The sequence below is a fragment of the Zootoca vivipara genome, chromosome 1 (assembly GCF_965207765.1).
Source record: "Zootoca vivipara chromosome 1, rZooViv2.hap1.1, whole genome shotgun sequence".
Classification (NCBI taxonomy): Eukaryota; Metazoa; Chordata; class Lepidosauria; order Squamata; family Lacertidae; genus Zootoca; species Zootoca vivipara.
Window position 1 is genome coordinate 71,522,039 of NC_142582.1, and position 20,583 is coordinate 71,542,621.

General features: G+C 41.2%; 1 protein-coding gene across 5 annotated transcripts in view; it reads right to left on the bottom strand.

The window, feature by feature from the left end:
* ELP4 (elongator acetyltransferase complex subunit 4) overlaps nt 1-20,583 on the bottom strand; it is a 152,455-nt gene that overhangs the window by 64,176 nt on the left and 67,696 nt on the right. For all 5 annotated transcript variants that reach the window (XM_088653799.1, XM_035117904.3, XM_035117893.3 and 2 more), the window contains 2 exons: nt 16,185-16,293; nt 12,763-12,869 (listed from right to left, as the gene is read on the bottom strand). In XM_088653799.1, the coding sequence (XP_088509925.1) occupies nt 12,763-12,869; nt 16,185-16,293 (216 nt within the window). The remainder of the gene's footprint in view (nt 1-12,762; nt 12,870-16,184; nt 16,294-20,583) is intronic.

Below are 20,583 nucleotides of genomic sequence, written 5' to 3' on the forward strand. Positions count from 1 at the left end.
GTGGCCTTTATGTTTCATGTGAACCTCAAAGCTCTTTCATTTCCTAAAGGCAAAAGCAGCAGTAAGCTACTACATACTAAATGTTAACACCTTCAGACGTATCCACACAATGTATTTAGTCCTCCAATATTATATAGGTTTCCCTATATAACACACAACCCATACTTCTTTTCCTTCTATAACAGTTTCTTGACAGTAGAGGCCATAACACCCCCCCCCCCCCACAGAGGTTTTATGACTGGCTTACCAGGATTCTCTTGGTTCTCATAGTGCTAAATAATGTACCTGTGAAAAGCAGGTCTAACAGCCTGAAGGCTCTGTGAGAATAGGGAATTGGGGCCCTCAGCTGCACTCAAATTGCCTGGAGCTCTTGCTACAAAGGGAAGCTTGGGAATTCATTGGATGGCCCAAGATTTTTCTTCCCTCAAATGATATTTATATGGTGCGTACAGTTCAATAAATTAGGTTTTTTTTAAGGAGCTTTATTAGCAACCACCATCTCTTGGTCAGTCTTAACTTTCCATGTGTACTTTAAAGAGCTCTCAAATCACTCCCCCAACAAAGTGGCACTGCATAATAAACTTTGTAAGAATGGTAGCATTCTGAATAATCCCAGTGTGGTGCTTCTTACTGTATGAGTAATCCCTTAGTGAACACAATGAGAACATGCCTTTTTGAAACAAAACAGCATTGTCCAATCTTAGCAATTTGTACCACTACTTACAAAGTGATATTGCATCTTCTAAAATGCAAAAGTCTCCATTTCATGGCAAGCAAGGTGGATTAAAAGCAAAGGGAAGCAAAGCGAAGCAAAACCTTGCAAATACTACCACTTTGGCAATAACTACATTTCCAGTCAGAGGTACAGAGAAAACTCAGAGATGCTTTAAGATGGACATCGGCAGGGTTTGCACTTAAGGTTTTCTGTATTTCTCTTTGAGACTGTTTCAACACGTCTTGCAGTGTTGTGAAAGAAGGATTGCCGTTTTCTTATTTGTAAAGATCTTCTAAATAAAGATACTTGGTCCATAACAGAATAGGAGACATTGAAGCAATCAAAGCTGATGGGCCATAAATAGACACCAACAAGCTGTGCTATTTTTCTAGAAAAAGAGGTGCTGGAACTATGAACGCCTCTATATTGTTACATGCTTCCAGTGGCGGAGCTTCATGCTCCGGCACTGGGAGGCGCCTCTTGGAGGGGTGGGTCGCACGTTCCAGGGCCGTGGTGCACCTCCCGGAGGGGCGTGACACGCGTTCTGGGGGTGGGGCATGCCTCCTGGAGGGCCGTGACAAGCGTTCCGGGGGCGGGGTGCGCATTTTGGGGGCGGGGCGGGCGCCCGCGATGGTGCCCCTTGGAGCCCGCCACTCGGGGCGGCCCACCCCCACCACCCCTAACTTCCTATGCACCTGCATGTTTCCACCTCCCTGAGAAAAGTCGGTGGTGTGGACAAAGCCCACTACATGAAGCATAACACTTTGCTTCTCCATAAGGTGCAATATCAATTATAATAACAAATCAAGGTGTAGCATACAGGTTGCATTAAACACCAAGGAGTTCCTGATCTAGATCACGAGCTTGCTTAGGCAAGGGTCAACCTGTCATTGGCAATATGATGGTGGTACTGATGTTGCTGCTGATCCTCACTATCATCTACCTTACAGGGTTGCAGAAAGACTTGAAAAAAGGACAGTATGGTAAAAATATTGAACATTCTCAGTTGCAGTATACAGAGCTCCTCTAGAAGACCTATTTATTGAGCATTCATCCTGTTTTGCTTGCACAAAGCTTACACAGAGGTTTGTTTATACCTGGTCTTTATTGGGAACTTGTGCATCTTTACTTGGGGGATGGTCATAGGATGACCAGTATTCATCCTGATTTGTTTATGAGGTATCTTACATTAGTTGTTCATTCACCCCACACTTTTCTATGCATTTCCTCATCACTTTCCTAACCACAAAAAGTCCAGTGTTGTTGGGGTTTTTTTAAGTGGATGTGTTGTGTTAGGGTGCCAGAGTCCTTTCAACCACTTTAATTGTGCAAACCTGAAGTTCTGGTATGTGTTGAATACCATTGCATACCTTGATTTCAGTAAGGCTTTGACAAAGTCCCCCATGATACTGTTTTGAGGAAGCTGGTAAAATGTGGATTGAATGAGGTAAATATCCACTGTTAGGTGGATTTGTAGCTGGTTGACTTTCTGAACTCAAAGAGTACTCATTAACGGTTTCCCGTAATGCTGGGAAAATGTGACAAATGGGGTGCCACAGCGTTTTGTCCTGGGCTCGTTGTTGTTCAATGTATTTATAAACGACTTGGATGGAGGAACTGAGGGGATGCTAATCAAATTTACAGATGGTACCAAACTGGGAGGGGTAGCTAATGCTGCAGAAGACAGAATCAGAATTCAAAATGACCTTAACAGATTGGAGAACTGGGCGCAAGCTAACAAAATGAATTTCAACAGGGACAAATGTAAGGTTCTGTACTTGGGCAGAAAGAACCAGATGCACAAATATAGGATGGGGGACACCTGGATTGACAGTAGTACATGTGAAAAGGATCTAGGGGTCTTGGTGAACCACAAGCTTAAGGTGAGTCAACAGTGAGATGTAGCAGCAAAAAAAGCTAATGCTAGTCTAGGCTGCATCAACAAAAGTATAATGCCCAGCTCAAGGGAAGTAACAGTACCACTCTATTCTACCTTGGTCAGACCACACCTGGAATACTGTGTCCAATTCTGGGCACCACAATTTAAGAAGGATGTTGACAAGCTGGAACGTGTGCAGAGGAGGGCAACCAAGATGCTGAAGAGTCTGGAAACCAAGCCTTATGAGGAGCGGTTGAAGGAGCTGGGTATGTTTAGCCAGGAATTGGGTGTTTTAGCCTGATAAAGAAGAGACTGAGAGGAGATATGATAGCCATCTTCAAATATATCAAAAGCTTTCAAATGGAAGAGGGCACAAGTTTGTTTTCTCCAGCTCTGGAAAGCAGGTCTCGAACCAATGGCTTCAAGTTACAAGAAAGGAGATTCCAACTATACATACAGAAAAAACTTTCTGACAGTAAGAGGTGGAACGGTCTCCCTCAGAGAGCTGTGGACTCTCCTTCCTTGGAGATTTTAAAGCAGAGGTTGGGTGGCTACCTGTCATGGATGCTTTAGCTGAGAGTGCTGCATTGCAGGGGGTTGGACGAGATGACCCTTGGATTCTATGATTCCTCTTTTGATGTCGTTTCAGAACAGCAAGAGGCAGGATTTTATGCAATAAAAGGTAAAGTTATGGTTGATTGTTGTTTTTTAAAAAAACTTTTCCCTGGTTGTATGGGTTAGGGAAAATAAGTTTTTCCCAGCTGTCTGACAACAAATTGGTAGGCATCTGCCATGTGTGTGTATGTGTATGTAGAATGCTATAGTAAGAAAGGAATTACTTTTATTCTCTTTCCAGACATATTAGTCTCGTGTTTGGGGGAGTCCTTTGTATATGTAATCCCAATAGGACTTACTTTCTGGAAAGATCTAATCTGAAGTACCCATTGCAAAAACTGAAGCAGGGTAGTCTTTATTCTGAACTAGTGTCATTCAGCCCGTTCAGTAAACGGGCGCTGGAGGAGTGGCGGGGCCGCGGCCTCCCCTCCCTTTAGCAGTGGGCGCTCCGCTGAGCCCAGTTGGGCAGCGGGCGCCCGGGAGAAGCTTGTTTCGGCGACGGCGGCACGGGGGGGGGCTGGCCCTCCCTCGGCCGCTGCTTCCTCAAGGGCGCTCCGCTGAGCCCAGCTGGGCAGCGGGCGCCCAGGAGAAGGCCGCGATTTGGCCTGTTTTGGCGCCGCCGCCACAGAAAGAGGCCGAATCGCGGCCTTCTCCTGGGCGCCCGCTGCCCAGCTGGGCTCAGCGGAGCACCCCGCCGAAGCGGCGGCCATGGGAGGGGCCAGTCAGCCCCCCCACGCGCCGCCGCCACAGAAAGAGGCCGAATTGCAGCCTTCTTCTGGGCGCCCGCTGCCCAGCTGGGCTCAGCGGAGTGCCCTGACGAAGCGGCGGCCGTGGGAGGGGCCAGTCGGCCCCCCCACGCGCCGCCGCCACAGAAAGAGGCCGAATTGCGGCCCTCTTCTGGGCGCCCGCTGCCCAGCTGGGCTCAGCGGAGCGCCCCGACGAAGCGGCGGCTGTGGGAGGGGCCAGCCGGCCCCCCACGCACCGCCGCCACAGAAAGAGGCCGAATTCCGGCCTTCTTCTGGGCGCCCGCTGCCCAGCTGGGCTCAGCGGAGCACCCCAACAATGCGGCGTAAACGGTAGGCAGAGGTGGGGGGGAGAGCGTGTGTGTGTGTGTGCGTCCTGTCTCTCCGTCCAATCCCTGTGTCCCTGGGGCACATGCGCAGTAACCCAGGGACACACAGGACAACTTGGACGCAGAGACACTTGCACTTTATTATATAGGATTAGTTAATCTGCAACACTTTTGTCTCTTGCTTCATACATCATCAGTTCTGGTTACACCCACTGCCAGTATGTGCCCCAATAGATTAACTACAAGGGAATGCAACCCTTGACAGAAGAAAGGTTGCCAACTCCCATTGTACACCTTTAGAAATATATTTTGTAACACAAATATATAACACAAAAATATAATATCAGATGTAGTTATATAGATATTGATCACTGGGAATCTAGAATAATTCAAGCACAAATTTTGCCCTGGAATCAAAGGTCAAAGCACTTCCGTTTTCCAAATTCTAGAAACTAGAAATTATTGACATTGAATCATTATTTAAGTGTCACACAGTACAGTCTGTAAATATCTAACTCCTAAAACCGGAGTTTTTTTCTAGTCAGTCTTTGAATACATGTATGGGGGATAATGAGGGTTGTGCATGCTGTCTTCACCTATTCTTTATGTACCTTCACAACTGGAACAGAACCTGTGTGTGTATATCAGTTCCTGGAAGTGTGAACCATGAAAATACACTTTTATATAGACAGACACTGTTTCTACCTTTAGGGTGGGGCCTACCACAGTAATTCCCCTCCCACATATTCAAATCACTGCAATAAATTCCCCTTGAAATTACTCATTACAATTCTAGTGGTATATAACGTTAATCATACTTGGAGTAGAGCTACTGAAATCAATTATCTTAAGTAACTTGTGTCGGTTGATTTCAATGGGTTTACTATGACTATGACTTAACAGATAATCCTTGTATTTTTCTTTACAAATAAATCCGTGATTATGTACTTCACTCTGTACAACACAGCTGGGTAACCTGTAAAAATGCTGAATAGTATCTGATTATACTATGACTTCTGCACATATCACATTCCCTGCCAAATACTGCTTTTACATAGTACAATATATAATAATATATATACAGTATTTTTAAAATCTATTTTTTTTAAAGGCATGAAAGAAAAAAAAAATACATACTAAGAAGGAAACCAAGTGTTCAGGTTACTTTTAGAGGTGAGGGAAAAGGAACAGTCTCTTTGGTGATGGCAAGTTCTACCATGAAAGGCCACTGACAATGTACCGTAAGTCCCACCATGGCATCAGATGGAATGAGATTTCCATACAACAAGCAGTGTCTATGCATGCCAAAAGAATTACCGAAGCAAGTTTCTAATGCAGAGAGCACCTATAAATTGGAGATTGGTCTTAAATCCAAGCTATTACTTTATTAGTCAGCAAGGTAAACTGCATAGAGGAGGCATACTCTTATCACAATTGCCTAAATCAGTGTTTTTCAACCTTTTTTGGGCAAAGGCACACTTGTTTCATGAAAAAAATCACGAGGCACACCACCATTAGAAAATGTTAAAAAAATTAACTCTGTGCCTATATTATTGAGGTTATTAGCTGCTTGAGGTTATTATTGAGGTTCTAGCTGCTTGTCCACACACTGGAATCCCCAAATAGCTGCAGCTTCCTAGCATGTGCCCGCAACAGTGGTATTTCCATTCATAATAAGGTCAGGGGACTTCAACTCAAACCCAAAACGGGAGGGGCTTCCCAAGGTGTAAAGTGACCCTCAACAGCATCAAGACTGACCTGGGGGGGGTTTGCAATATACATTTCTGATACCTTTAATATTTTGAAGAATTTTGTCTGCTTATGAAAACTGAAATTAGCAATTGGGGGTGGCTGGGACTGGGTGCAAGTAATTATCTTTGCCTGGGGCACAAGATAGCCTGGCACTGGGGCACTACACCCATACACAAAGCTGGATGCATGTGCGCCATGGTTGGCAGCATCTTCCTGCCTCATAAACATAAACGATCCGAGATCACTCGTGAACTCCCCCACCCCACAACTCCACGGCCTCCTTCCCCGCCTGTCACTTTCGCACAACGTCGGGGCTGTAAGGCGACAAGGTCAGGCAAGAGCAGCAGACGTGCCTAGCTGCGCCCAGAGACCCGCCCATCGCTCGGGCGGTGGATGGGCACTGTTTCTCGCCGCCAGGGGCCCGCGCTCGCTCCTCGAGGTGCCCTCGATGACCCTGCGCGCTGGGAGGTTCGGAGGGGCCTTCCTGTCGGAGGTCACGCAGGGCCTTCCCGCTCCACACTGGCCCATTAGGCAGCCCTGCCCGCAAAGCCAGCGCCCGCCGCCCGGAAGCGCCCTCCCGGGCTCTGCGGGGATGCAGCGGGTGGGGTGGGCGCCCGAGGGGGCGGGGAGGAGCCGGCCAACCGCCCGTTTCACGTGGCCCCGGGGCAGCAGGAGGTGCTACCGAGAGAGCCTCGCTCCGCAGAGCAGCCCGCGGCTGAGCGGAGTCGCCCGGGAGCCGGTCCCTCTGCTGTTCGCTCCCTCTCCAGCTCCACTTGGCACCCGGGAAAAAGAGTGCCTGCTTTCCCCGCAGAAGCGCTTCCCTCTGCTGGCGCCTGCCAGGCTCCTCTGGGAAGGAACCACACGCGCTCAGCCAGCCAGCCAGGGATCCTGCAGGTGCGACGCGGCGGCTCGCCGCCCCACCGCCGTCTTTTCCCCACGGCACACCAGGCAACATCTCGCGGCACACTAGTGTGCCGCGGAACAGTGGTTGAAAAACACTGGCCTAAATAATCATTCTATTACCGTGCTACTGAAATCTCAACAGATAGCAAGTAACACAGAACCACTTGTACAAGCTCATGGAACCTTCTAGCCATTATAACAGGCACCTCCAAACTCGGCCCTCCAGATGTTTTGGGACTACAATTCCCACCATCCCTAGCTAACAGAACCAGTGATCACGGATGATGGGAACTGTGGTCCCAAAACATCTGGAGGGCCGAGTTTGGGGATGCCTGCATTATAATATGGGCCACTAATGCAAGGTCAAGTTAGCCAAGGCTTATATAGATGGTATAGATGATAGAAGTATTGGGTCATTTTTGCAGTCAAACCAACAATTATGTTTTGCCAGCCAGGCACACGAAGGAGCTGAGGCTCACCGAGCTTTCCTGTGAATTTGCCAGAGAGAACTCTATGAGATCACTTCCTTTGCTGCCTTGGCAGGAAGCTGTAACACCACATACTTCCTTTCTGCCTGGGCAGCCTCCCTTTCTTCATTGTGCTTCCAAACTGACCATACATGCAAGTTTGAGCTTTGCAGCTCAGACACCATTTTAAACTTACATTTTGTTCTTTTGTAATTTAGGTATTAGTTACAAACCTGCTTTCATAATTGCTACTGCAAATGGCTGCTTCAAGACCTAGACTATGTAAGTAAATACAACTTTTATTTCTTCACAAATCAATGTTTGTGTGATTGATGTCTTTAAGGGGGAGAAAAGGGGTAATACCAGGAAAATCCATTCTGCCTTAAAGCATCCTGGATTGTTGTTTCTAGAAGATTAAATCAATCTTGTATTAGCTTCCAATTTTAAAGGAAGCAAAGGGTGGTACTCTGCTGATCTCACGTGAGCAAGGATGGATAATAACTAAATGATATATCATCTCCTAGTGTCTAAATCCATTCCCACAAACCATGACTGGCACTTGATTTTTCTTGGTCTGATGAAAAATGACATCCATATATTTTATGTGGCCTCCTTCTTCAATGTCTGAGCATGCAGCTGTTATAGGAGTCAAGAGTACTCTCCTATTGACCATCCCTTCCTGCATGTACCCTTCCTTGGACTAAATATAATGCAACACAAATTCATGCAGATTGTTTTATATTTATTGTCCTCAGTGCATGTTCTAAATTGTCTTTTTGTTTGCATAATTCTATACTACCTTTTAAAAATAATAATTGTAATTATGATTTCCACTGAAGATCATTAAAATAATGAGACCCAAACACAAAATAGTTTTACATTGCTATACAAAATAAAATGTAAGTCTTAAAATGAATTAATTTTGTTCATTTTTGCCTTTCCTTTATGCTGTTTTAAACAACTAACAACAAGTTAAAGGTAAGGGGACCCCTAACCATTAGGTCCAGTTGTGACCGACTCTAGGGTTGTGGTGCTCATCTCGCGTTATTGGCCGAGGGAGCCAGCGTACAGCTTCCAGGTCATGCGGCCAGCATGACAAGCCGCTTCTGGCAAACCAGAGCACACGGAAACACTGTTTACCTTCCCGCTGTAGCGGTACCTATTTGTCTACTTGCACTTTGATGTGCTTTCGAACTGCTAGGTTGGCAGGAGCTGGGACCGAGCAATGGGAGCTCACCCCGTTGTGGGGATTCGAACTGCCGACCTTCTGATCAGCAAGCCCTAGGCTCTGCAGTTTAACCCACAGCGCCACCCACGCAGTCCATCTAATCTAAATAGCCACACAGCCCAAATTAACCATGTCAACTCACAAGTAAGTCCTACTGAATTTGGTAAGTAACCAAAGTGGTTACTCCCAGGAAAGTGAGGTTAGGATTGCAGCCATATATATATATAAAATACCAAATTGCATATGATGAGACAGAAATACAATATTTAATCAGTATCTTGAGTATTCTTTCCAACTGTTTTGTCAAACCAGGTAGTGATGCCCTGCTAGTCAAATTCAGATGGAGCATGAGAATGAAATACAAAAGTAAACAGGCCTAAAGCAGCCTGAGGGAAAGTCAGCAAGATGGCAATTTCAATCATTTGGAATAATACCAGGCAGCCCTAGGCTTTCCTCAGAATGGAAACATGTCACCATTACTGCAACATTTCAACAAATCAGAATGCAGAAGAAAGGAACACTTATGTAATCACATCAGCTGAACAGCACTTTACTCAGCATTTAAGTGGAAAATAATTATGAAGAAATTCCATTTATGTGAATGGCTTAGCATAGATGTCCAAGGAAAAGAATAATTCCCTTAAAGTTCTGTTTGGAGTTAATGCAAAAACATATTACTGAGTTTTTAAAAATAACTTTTACAAAAATGCCTCTGAAATGATGAGGAACAAGTTTTATAAAAAGCATACAATGTGGCAAAAGATGTGTTAATTCAAGGTACACTAAATACAAATTGTATTTCAAGCCCTTTTCTGTCAGAAAGTTTCATTAAGTTAAACAGCATGTCATATTATTCTACTGAAAAATCAAAAATATTTCAAATATTTAAGGAACTTACCTAATCAGTACATTTTTAGTATGTGTCTAGTCATGTAGCCATCTTTTACTCAATCATCAGAAAATCAAAGGCAAATTGGCATGACTCAACCCAAACTTTAATACCGCATGATTGTGTCGTGTAAGCTTGTTTTGTGTGATGGCTGCTGTGGTTTTAGCAGAGAGATTAACGACCGGACCTAAGCTGGCCTCCAAACCTTGCCCTGCTGATGCCTCAAGCCCTTTGAAGTCTGACCATCATACCTGGCAAAACAACAGTGGGAACTAGGCTGGTGTCAGATCTAATCAAGTTGCCTGCCTCAGCATAGCTAACTATGGGGTACACTAATTGGCCCAATTGCGGATTATACCTTTTGCTACAGATTCAAGACAATAATTTAGTCAAATGATGGTTTTTATCTCCTTCTAATTAAGATTCCAAAGTAGGAAGAAATAGGATTAGACAAGCTAACTTCAAAATTGTGAGTCTTTATTTTTAAAGAGATATGCACTACTATTTTAAAACATGTATAAATGCAATGAAATATCAATACATTTCACAATCATTATCTCATTTCCAACAAGCGAGTAAAAATGTACACATAGGCATACTTTAAATTCCAATCAATATTGCCAAAAATACATACATTACATACCACTACCAAAGGCCACTACATTTTCTAGTTTTCCGTATTAAAGTGTACTGCCTAGTATGACCTCTTTATAATAGTAATGATGACATGACACTTAAGCTGGTTGCTAACAAGCACATTGTAAAGGACCCTATGATAAGACTGGATAACTAATAACATAGTAAAGAATTTGAGAAAACTCATCCAGTGTACTCATGTTGTTACTTGACAAGCAATAGCCTAGTGATGAAAACATAGCTGAAGTAGTTATGTTCCAAGTCACCTGTAAATTCCTACATCAAAATTCTAATCTGTTTTTCAGAGACATTTACTTAGCTTTCAACACAATGACCGTATGAATGTTGTGTACACTGCTACTTTTCTATAACCTTCAACATCTACATTTAGCCCTCTGTTGAAGAATGCTTTATATTACTTTCTCTACTCTTTTTAAAAATGACACGCCTATAAAATTTGCTATAATTTGCATAATCCATGCTGCTTGCTATTTGTATTTATTTCTAATCTAGGTATGCAAAGGGATTTAATTTTTTCCTTTTTTGAATTCTTAAATTTAATATGATCTTGGACAACTACCTCCATGCTACGGTTACATGAACTATGTAGCTAATGCTTTATACTACCTTACTTATACTATCATTCTATAATTTAAAAATATGAGTAGAAGAACACCAGTGCAGGGCAATGCTGTAAATTAAGATAGCTGTGTCATAATGTAGTAGCATTTTCTCCAGCAAGAATGAAAATCATTTATAAGGGGCATAGTCTTGAACAATGAGGGATGATATTATTCAAGTAGGTCATCTATGCATGTCTACAGTTTCTTGTCTAAAGGCTCCTTAACATTGCTAAATCAAATGTCTTTACCCTTAGGCTCCAGAAATTCTGTATAGTGGGCTCTGGGTTTGAAATTTAGAGCAACAGAAAATAGTAATCAGAGATTCTATTTATAGAGGAAACCTCTTCTAAATCAAGCTTCCTTGTAGGAGGAAAATCAAAATTGTTTCATTCAGAGATATAGTAAATGGAAGTTTAACACAGTAAGAAAATACTCTGCCTGTTTGCCTGTGTCAGATAACAATTACAGTTTCTACATTTTAAATTCTAGCATGAATATTAAGGTCCCTTATTGTAGTAGTGATTCAGAAGATGAATAGCCTTTTGATGAAGTGAAATTATGTTAAAATGGACTACTACAGTACAGTGTTTAGTTCCATTAAATGTATTCTTTCCTGAGAAGTGAAGAACCCACAGAGGAATCACAATCTCTTAAAAGGGGAAAAAATGACACAACAATCTTCATCATGCATATTTGGCTCTAAGTGGCTTTTGAAGGGAGCATCTCTAGTTGAGAAACTTCAAGTACTCATGCAGAGATGACCTGCCTGAAAAACTGGCTTCTTGATTAACTATTAACTACTTTCAATAGGACTAGATAATTAAGGACATTGATGACCATTATTAGGAGGAGGGCACTTTAATTTGTCACTTGATAGGCTCCTTTCAACAATTTATAGGTTAGTGCAACTTGCAATTGTGGAGAGACAGTGAGAGAGATGGAGAGAGAGAGAGAAAGAGAACCCTTAAGTTACCTTATCAAGTGGCCAGCTAAAGAGGGCAGAGGGTCAAATAAGGGCCAAAGTGGTCACTTAAGGGTGAAATCCCAAACACCAAAGCAGTGCCAAGCCACATTGACCATCATTTGGTGATGAAGTAAAAAATATGCTAATATATTGGTGGCAATTCTTCCTTTTATGGTTTCAAGCAGTTAAGGCAAGTGGCCTGCTTAACAGCATTTCATTTGAAAAGAGATTAAACTAAATGATTTGTCAGGCCTGCTTGGCTGTTTTATGTCTTTGTTTAAAAGCTGTAGAGACTGTATTGATGACTCCCAAAGCCATCTCTTTTTTCACTCGGCATTTACTTGGTTAATAAATACATCAGCTCTAATTGCTTAATAGTTCTGTGTCCATTTGCTCTTTAGCAAGCCTAAAACAAAATAATCTTTTTGTGTTATTGCCTTCTATGTGGACTATGCATAAAAGGTCAGGGGGGAAAAGTTTAAATTCAGCAGAAAATTTACTTAAGGACATTAATGTAAATGATACTGTGTTTAAAATGACACAGAAGAGCTAAAGCTGATTGCAGTAATGCAAAGGACGTGGTTTCTGAATATTGATAAGGACACTTATCCTTCACAGCACACTCAATTTTAGGCAGCATTGCACATTAGAAACCCTCAACTGGGGTAATAAGATGTAAACACTGTCCCACTCACTAAAACAAGTAAAGAGCAAGTCATTAACATATAATTAAACAAGCTCTTGACGTATTTAGAAATATGCATGCCATGCTTTGTTATTGAAGGTGGTGGCCTACTTTTTATATGTTCGTTTGAAAAAAAAAATGAATGGATTCCGGATACTTCAATTTCTGTAATGCAGAAATTGACTTGATTTTAATAATAAAAACAATAATTTCTAAAACCTTCCCAAGCATGAAAGCCAGCTAAATAGCTGATACAAATTAAATATGGTTAAACATTTAAGACAAGATTTCATCTTTCATGCAGAATTGTATATATACAGAAAAAAACCCTTACCTCAATAATGAATAGCTTCCTTTTCAATCTAAATGCAAGGTCCTTCGTGTCTGACACATCGCAGCTCAAGCTATTAAGCCGAGGAATCTGGCGTATGTGAATCAAACCTTGTGAAAAGGAAAAGTAATAGAGGAAAAGAATTAAGAAAATGCTGATATCCAGATGCGTAAATTAATGTCTTACAGCAGAATTCAGTATATTTACACACACTCATCCTCCCCTTTTAAAACTGGAGCTTGCGACCAGGAGCAATGAAGCAAACGGTGCGATTATACTCAAGTAATCAAGCAGAATAAGATAAACAGAAATCCTTGTGCGAGGAAAACTAATTGCACTTTGGTACAGAGGTACAGATGTAAAGAGGGATCTTAATACTTGTCAAAACTACAGCCGGTTTGTGTGTGATTTTCCCTTGTATTTACAGTAAGCAAATATGGCTATCACCTTGCATGCTGCCCACGGCACCACTGAGTGATCTTTATTTTATTAAATGCACCAGTAAGCAGGCAGTAAAGCAAGGCTCATGGGTTACTGATAACCAGTGAAGCTCTAATGAAAAGTATTTTGCTTTACACCTTGAAGACGACTTTTTAAAAAGTCTTGTGGGAACTAGAGTTGTAGAATATGCTACTGGAAAATTTTAATCATGACATAAACCCAACATAAATTATTTTCTGCATGCAAGATGTTCATTGAGCTTGCAGGAATTTTGTAACAATACTGGGCACACTGCAAGCTCTGCATACTGTCAGATGAGTCTCAAACTGATTTCTTTTGACAAGGATGCTGGATGGTTTCTGTGCAGCTTAATATGGTTTCTGAACAACCAAAGGGTCATTTTCCGCAATAGAAAATGAGAGATATTTTACAAGACATCACGATTAAAGGTTACATTATATTTGTTTTAAATTTAATGAATAAAGATAAAAATACTGGGCAATTCAAGCAGTCGTCATTTTAAAAATGAACACTTTTTTCAACTGTGAAGTATTGTAATATCAGCTGTTTTTAGGGGAAATTAAGAAATAGTACATGTTGCTGAATACACTATTATACAAGACCAAAACTTTAAAAATAATTAAACATCTTTCAAACCCCTGAATGTTATAATTTGTATTTTTCTTAAATTACTGAAAGCTGGAATTATTTTTGTAGAACTTACTGCAAGTGCAAACTTATTCCTTCAGACAATCTTAAACACATCACACCCAATCTATCTAAAGTGACAAATTCTCATTGAAACCAAGCGGTTCAGTTACTTTGGACTAAGTCTTACTGGTTTCAAGGAAACTCAGTTGTGTCTAACTGTAACTGGACTACTGCCAATACATGGAAGTGGACTACAATTATTCCTGTGAAACTGAGTTCCACAGTTCCAAGGTAGCAATTTGTGTGTGAATAGGGTCAATATATATGCAACTAGAACGTCTACCCTTGAAGAGGCAAGCTACTGTTCAGTTTAAAAAACAGCTTGCATCTTTAGACCGGGAGCTACTAGAGAGGAAACTTGGAAAGAAAATGCTGGCTGAACACACAGTGCTCTTATTAGTGCATTAATTATTTCTTGGGATCACAACTAGTGAATTTCAAATTGGGGTAAGATCAATGTAAATATGATTAACCAAATCATATAAAACACGTTTCTTGGCTAATGTTTCTGTACACTTCAAATGGTAGTGGTAAATCACTGCCCCAATTCTGTCTTTTGAGAAATCTGGGGATGCTGCTTAAGAATGTTGTTGGTGGACTTAACCAGTTATCTATCTAGTAAAAGCTGTTGACATGAAAATAATAAGTAGAAATCAAACCACACCCATTGTTCAATGTTCTATTAAACATGCTTATGTTTTAAAACAAAGGAATTGTTATGCTCAGTTTAATACTAACACTCAATGCTTTAGGAACTAGTGCAGTAGCAAAGTTATATAAATGCAGCAAACCGAGAATGGTCTTAGGAAGTGTGTGCATGCTAAAAGCAGTAAACTGTGATGCAAGTCCACAAGTTATCAATGTTTTGAAATTGTAAAGCAAATACTATTAAATTATAAAGCTACTAATGTAAAAGTAATAATTTTTAATGTACAAGCCTTTCCACTTTTGAACAATATACTTCTTGACAAAGGATTTTTAGAAAGACAAATTTCCGAATGTTTTGCTCAGAAAGTTACAAATTAACCAAGCAGTGGTATGATTTATAGAAAAAATGAATTGTTACGAATTAATAGAGAAAAGAACACAACATTTTAAACAAGAACACAAGCACATTACAAAATATATGTGTTCCCTTACATAGCTTCACAACTATTAAAAAGTAACAATATTTAATCTGTAGTACTGTATTTGATTGAACCAATGCCACATGACCTATATAAGTAAAAAAAAAAAGCTATTTTTTCCAGTAGCTTTTTCATTTCCGATACTCACTTTGTTACTTAAGGAAATGATTTCAAGAGATTTGTTTGTTACATAAAAAGTACAGCACTAATCAAGCTGAAGCAAATAAGGTTCCATGACTCCATCCAAGCTGCATTTTCTCATTTTATGCCGAAGAGCATTTACACATTCTTACAACATTTACAGCTGGATTCAAATAAGCAGCTCAGTCTTTCGATGGAGGTTTCCATGGAACTACAGTAGTGTACAATAATAATAGTGGTAATTTATGCACACTCAAAGCTCTGTTCTGGATTAGCTAAAACTGTTTGTCATTCAGTTTAGACTCTTAATAACGTTTAAACTCTCTGAAAGTGTGTTCCAAGAACTTGCACAAAAATCTGTACAAAAGGATCCAGACAAAAATGTTGTTAAGACATTCTTGATGAAAATACAAGAAAAGCTGACTGCAATAAGTTTCTACAGCAAAACTGGTTTTATATATAATTTATATTGTACCATACATGTCTATTCTTCTGATTTTTAAAAACTTGTAGTTAAATTCAAGAAAATTAATTGGCAATCTTTAGAAATAAAATTCTCCCTTTGTGCTGTATCATTTAGCTGTCTGTTCACCGAAATATATAACTGTTCTTCATGTTCTCTATTTAGAACTTGGCAGATCAAAACTATTGATTTCATGACAATTTCAGCTCACTGGTCAGACAATTGCCAAGCCTCCTCTGCATGTGAATTCCCCAAAGCCTGCCTGTTGAGATGTACATCTGATTGAGCCATGCCTTGGTAATACAGCTTGACAACATGCAAGGAGTTGCCATGTTTCCTTTGCAGCCTTAATGCACTTTAGTAAAAAAAATAAATGTCTAAATCAAGATTGGTTAGCAAGGTGAAACATTTAAGAGGCATATTCAAAAATGAAATCAAATGCTACTTTATGGCAGATATTCCAATTGCAGGGTAAACTGCTAAGTGCCCTAGAAGCACTCAGGGCACACTTTTTGCATTGCTAAGGAAAGGACGGAACTTACCATGGTAATCCTTGTATAATGGATTGGTTTCTCTCTCAGAGCCAATAAATGATTCAAGACCAACTACCGTATCTGACAAGTTTGTAACACGTTCCATAATTGCTTTATTCTGTAAAACATGGAAACAAAATGCACAACCTGTGATGAAAAAGATAATTAAGGTTCAAAGAGCAGCCCTTTATATTCTCAATGACAATTTGAAGGAAAAATAGGTCATCGATACCTAGAAATTATTGAAAATGTGAGCAGCATTACCTCTCCTTTGCCATAGAATACACTGTCATGTTTTCTAATGTAATTTTTATTATTAAAATTAGAATATAGTTTGAAGGAAGCATTATGTATACATACATAATCCAATCCAATCAAAGGCCTGGTTCACAACACAACACACCAAGCCAAAGTTTGGCTTGGCAAGATGACACAAATGTAAAGAAACTCATAGCTGTTTTGCTCCTCTCACCAGTCCTTTCTGCAGCTGCACCATTCTGAGCTGAGTCAAGGTTTGGCTTAAGGTGCCATGTGAACCAGGCTGAAGTTAAGCATTTTCATGTTCTATTCATTTCTCCCCAGATGTTTTCCCCAGGGAGGTTCGGCTGGCACCTTCATTATACACCTTTAGGCGCCAGGTGAGAATGTTCCTCTTCAATCAGGCTTTTGGCTGATTAATATATGATACCCTGTTGTGAGAGGGCTGGGTGGGTTATTGTTTTCTCTGTTCTTGTTTTTACCAGGTATTTTATACTGTATTTTTCTGTTGTGAACTAACTTGAGATCTGTAGATGAAGGGTGGTATACAAATTTAATTAATAAGCAAGCAAGCAAGCAAGCAAACAAACAAACAAATGACACTTTGTGTGTCAGTAAAATTGCGTATATTTGAAACACTGTTAAAAAAACCTGTAAACACCCTGTTCTGCCCCACACCATTCCACCTCTTTTTGTGACATTTTTGGGTCACTTCTGAGGTTTACACGATGCACATACACGGTCATGCACATATTGAACACATGTAAATGGGGCGGGGGGGTTGTATTTACTTACTCCTTCATTCATTAATTCATTTATTGGTTCAACCACCCTCCATCCATAGATCTCAGGGCAGTTCACAATACAAAAATACAAGATAAAAAAAATACAAAATACATAAAAAAACAAGAACAGACACAAGCCAATAACCCCCTTCCCCCACAACACATTTAAAAGGGTATCGGATCATAATCAGCCAAGGGCCTGCCTGAAGAGGAATGTTTTCGCTTGGTGCCTAAAGGTATATAATGAAGGCACCAGCCGAATCTCCCTGGGAAGAGCATTCCACAAATGGGAAGCTACTGTAGAAAATGCCTCTTCTTGTGTTGCCATCTTCTAGACCTCTCATGGAAGAGGCACATGAAGTAGGGCCTCACATGATGGTTGCAGGGGCTGGGTAGGTTCATACGGAGAGAGGTATTGCAGTCCTTGAGGTGTTGCAGTTCTGACGTAATCTCCTAGGGAAAGGATGGGCTGCAGTGGGATGTGGAAGTGTCTGAATCCAGGTACTGTATATTCCCGCGTATAAGACTACTTTTTAACCCAGGAAAATCTTCTCAAAAGTCGGGGGTCATCTTATCCGCTGGGTCGTATTTCTTATACGGCCAGTATATCCCAAACTCTATATTTTAACTGGAAAAGTTGGGGGCCGTCTTATACGCCCAGTCGTCTTATACACCGGAATATACCTCCTTTCATGTTGCACCACCAAGAGCAGATTCCTCAAGCTTCTGACTTGTTGGAAGTTAAGAAGGACAGGAACCTGAGGAATATGCTGCTTTTGAATTCAAAGCCCTACTGGTTTACAGTTCTCAGATTAATATGCAGATTGAAATGTTCTGCTTTGAGGGGGGAAATGCCCAAGAGGTTTTTATGAGATATCTCACTTTAACCCTCCACTTCTATTTATAGGTAGAAGGTTCAAATGGTTTAAAAATCTGGCTCCTGTTATTAATGTTCCAAAAGGGAATGCAGATATATATAATAATATGCTTCCAGGGGCATAATGACATCCCATCCCTCCAAAGGACGACCACAAAAGTATCTTTAAATATAAAATTGCCCTTCCTCTGAGGATCACAGAGTGGATTACGATATGAAAACGCAAAAATACATACCATAGTAACAGACAAAAACACTGCCCTCCCCCTAGTTTAGAAGGTTGTAAATGGTTTAATTCAGGGGTCAGCAACCTTTTTCAGCCGTGGGCGGGTCCACCGTCCTTCAGGCCATGTGGTGGGCCTGACTATATTTTTTTGGGGGGGAAATGAATTAATTCCTATGCCCCACAAATAACCCAGAGATGCATTTTAAATAAAAGCACACATTCTACTCATGTAAAAACATCAGGCAGGCCCCACAAATAACCCAGAGATGCATTTTAAATAAAAGCACACATTCTACTCATGTAAAAACATCAGGCAGGCCCCACAAATAACCCAGAGATGCATTTTAAATAAAAGGACATATTCTACTCATGTAAAAACACACTGATTCCCGGACCGTCCGTGGGCCGGATTAAGAAGGCGATTGGGCTGCTTTGGTCCACGGGCCTTAGGTTGCCTACCCCTGGTTTAATTAGCCAAAGACATGGAAGAAGAGGAATGTTTTTACCTGGTGACTAAAGATATCCAACAAAGGTGCCAGGCGAGCCTCCCTAAGAGAACATTCCACAAGTGGGGAGCCACCACAGAAAAGGCCCTTTCTCATGTGCCACCCTTCGGACCTCTTGTGGAGGAGGCACACAAAGAAGGGTCTCAGATGATGGTCACACAAGAATGGGCCTTTTCTGTGGTGGTTCCCCACTTGTGGAATGCTCTCTTAGTTAGGTCTGCATTAGTTTGTATGGGAAGAGGCGGTTCTTGAGGTACTGTGGTCCTGAGCTACTTAAGGCTTCATAGGTCAAAGGGCCCAGAAAGTAATTGGCAGCCATTGAGTCAGGCCAGGATTTGCATTACTGTATATACTTATTTTTTTCCTTGTCCCAGTGATCAATCTGGCTGCTGAATTCTGCACTGAATAAAATAGAATATTAAGATACCCTCCATAAATTTATCCAGCTCAAGTCTTGGACAGTTCCTTGCTCCTAGGACATTCCAAAAAGATCAATAGTCAAATCCTCTTTTGCAAACCGCCCCCCTCATTAAGGTATTTTTAGAATGCAGTTGATAACCATGGGGGGCCATTTTCTAAACTTAACAGTCTGTTTTTACAAACAACTCTGCCTCTATTTATGAAGTACTTTCTCCATTGCAACGAGAACCTGAGTCCCTGTTCTCAGTACATACTACCTGAGCTCATTCTTCCTGAATAAGGACTGAACAAGGCCTATCTATTCTGGTAAGAAATACATGAAAAAAATCTGCATTTGAGTAGCTTATACTTATGCTGTGATCAACTGATCAGAATAAAACTCGCTCTTCTCTCATTTCCAGTGACTGAGACACTGAGACTGATACAATACATACCCTCAAATACAGCACCAAATGTTTTTGAACTATACTAGTTAGGAAACTGAGATTAAACAACACTTTCTTCGTTCAGATGCAATGAGAAACTGGTTTAAACTAGCCAGGATCGGAATAACAAAACTGGTATGCAAGGAGGAGAGGGATGACACTTGTTTGTACCTTAATAAACTATGATTTGTTAATCAGGCCAGTATTACTACATCCAAACTAACCCTACATGTAATGATACTAAACACTAATATCCACTAAAATCCAAAAAAACTATTATTATTATTTAGTAGTAAATTTTTATTTATTCTTTATTGTTAATTATTGTTTGTGTTGTTATTGTTATTATTATTAAACTGTATCCAACCAGGCTATCAGACTAGTTTTGACTTTGAAAGGCGCAGAGGTGCTTGGCTGTAGACAGAGCTCCGAGTTCTGAAATTCTGTGATGGCCACTAAAAATGAGATCTTGAAGGAGACCTCCCCTTGTGGTTCAAAGGGAGGCTTCTGTAAAGCTGATAGCACCTTGTGGAAGTCCCAGGATGGGAATCTGTGGCTGGTCCGGGAAGACTTTGGAGTTGCCTCTCTAAGGAATCTTTTCAAGAGCAGATGGGATGAGAGGGGGGCAGTGGGTGGTCATGACAGGATAGAAGAGAGAGCCACTGCTTGCCATTTGAGTGTATTTTGGTGAAGGCCTTTGCCAAGGCCATTCTGGAGAAAGGAAAGGATAGGGGAAAACTTACACTTTCTTGGAGAAGAGTATTGTGGTTGCACACCAGAGTTGAAAGGTTTCCCAGGCGGATTGGTACTAGTGGATGGTGGAGGGCCTCCTGGAGTGTACCAATGACATCTGTAGGTAAGTCCAGCTTTCTAAAGAGTCATTGTTCAAACTCCATGCAGTCAGCTGGAGG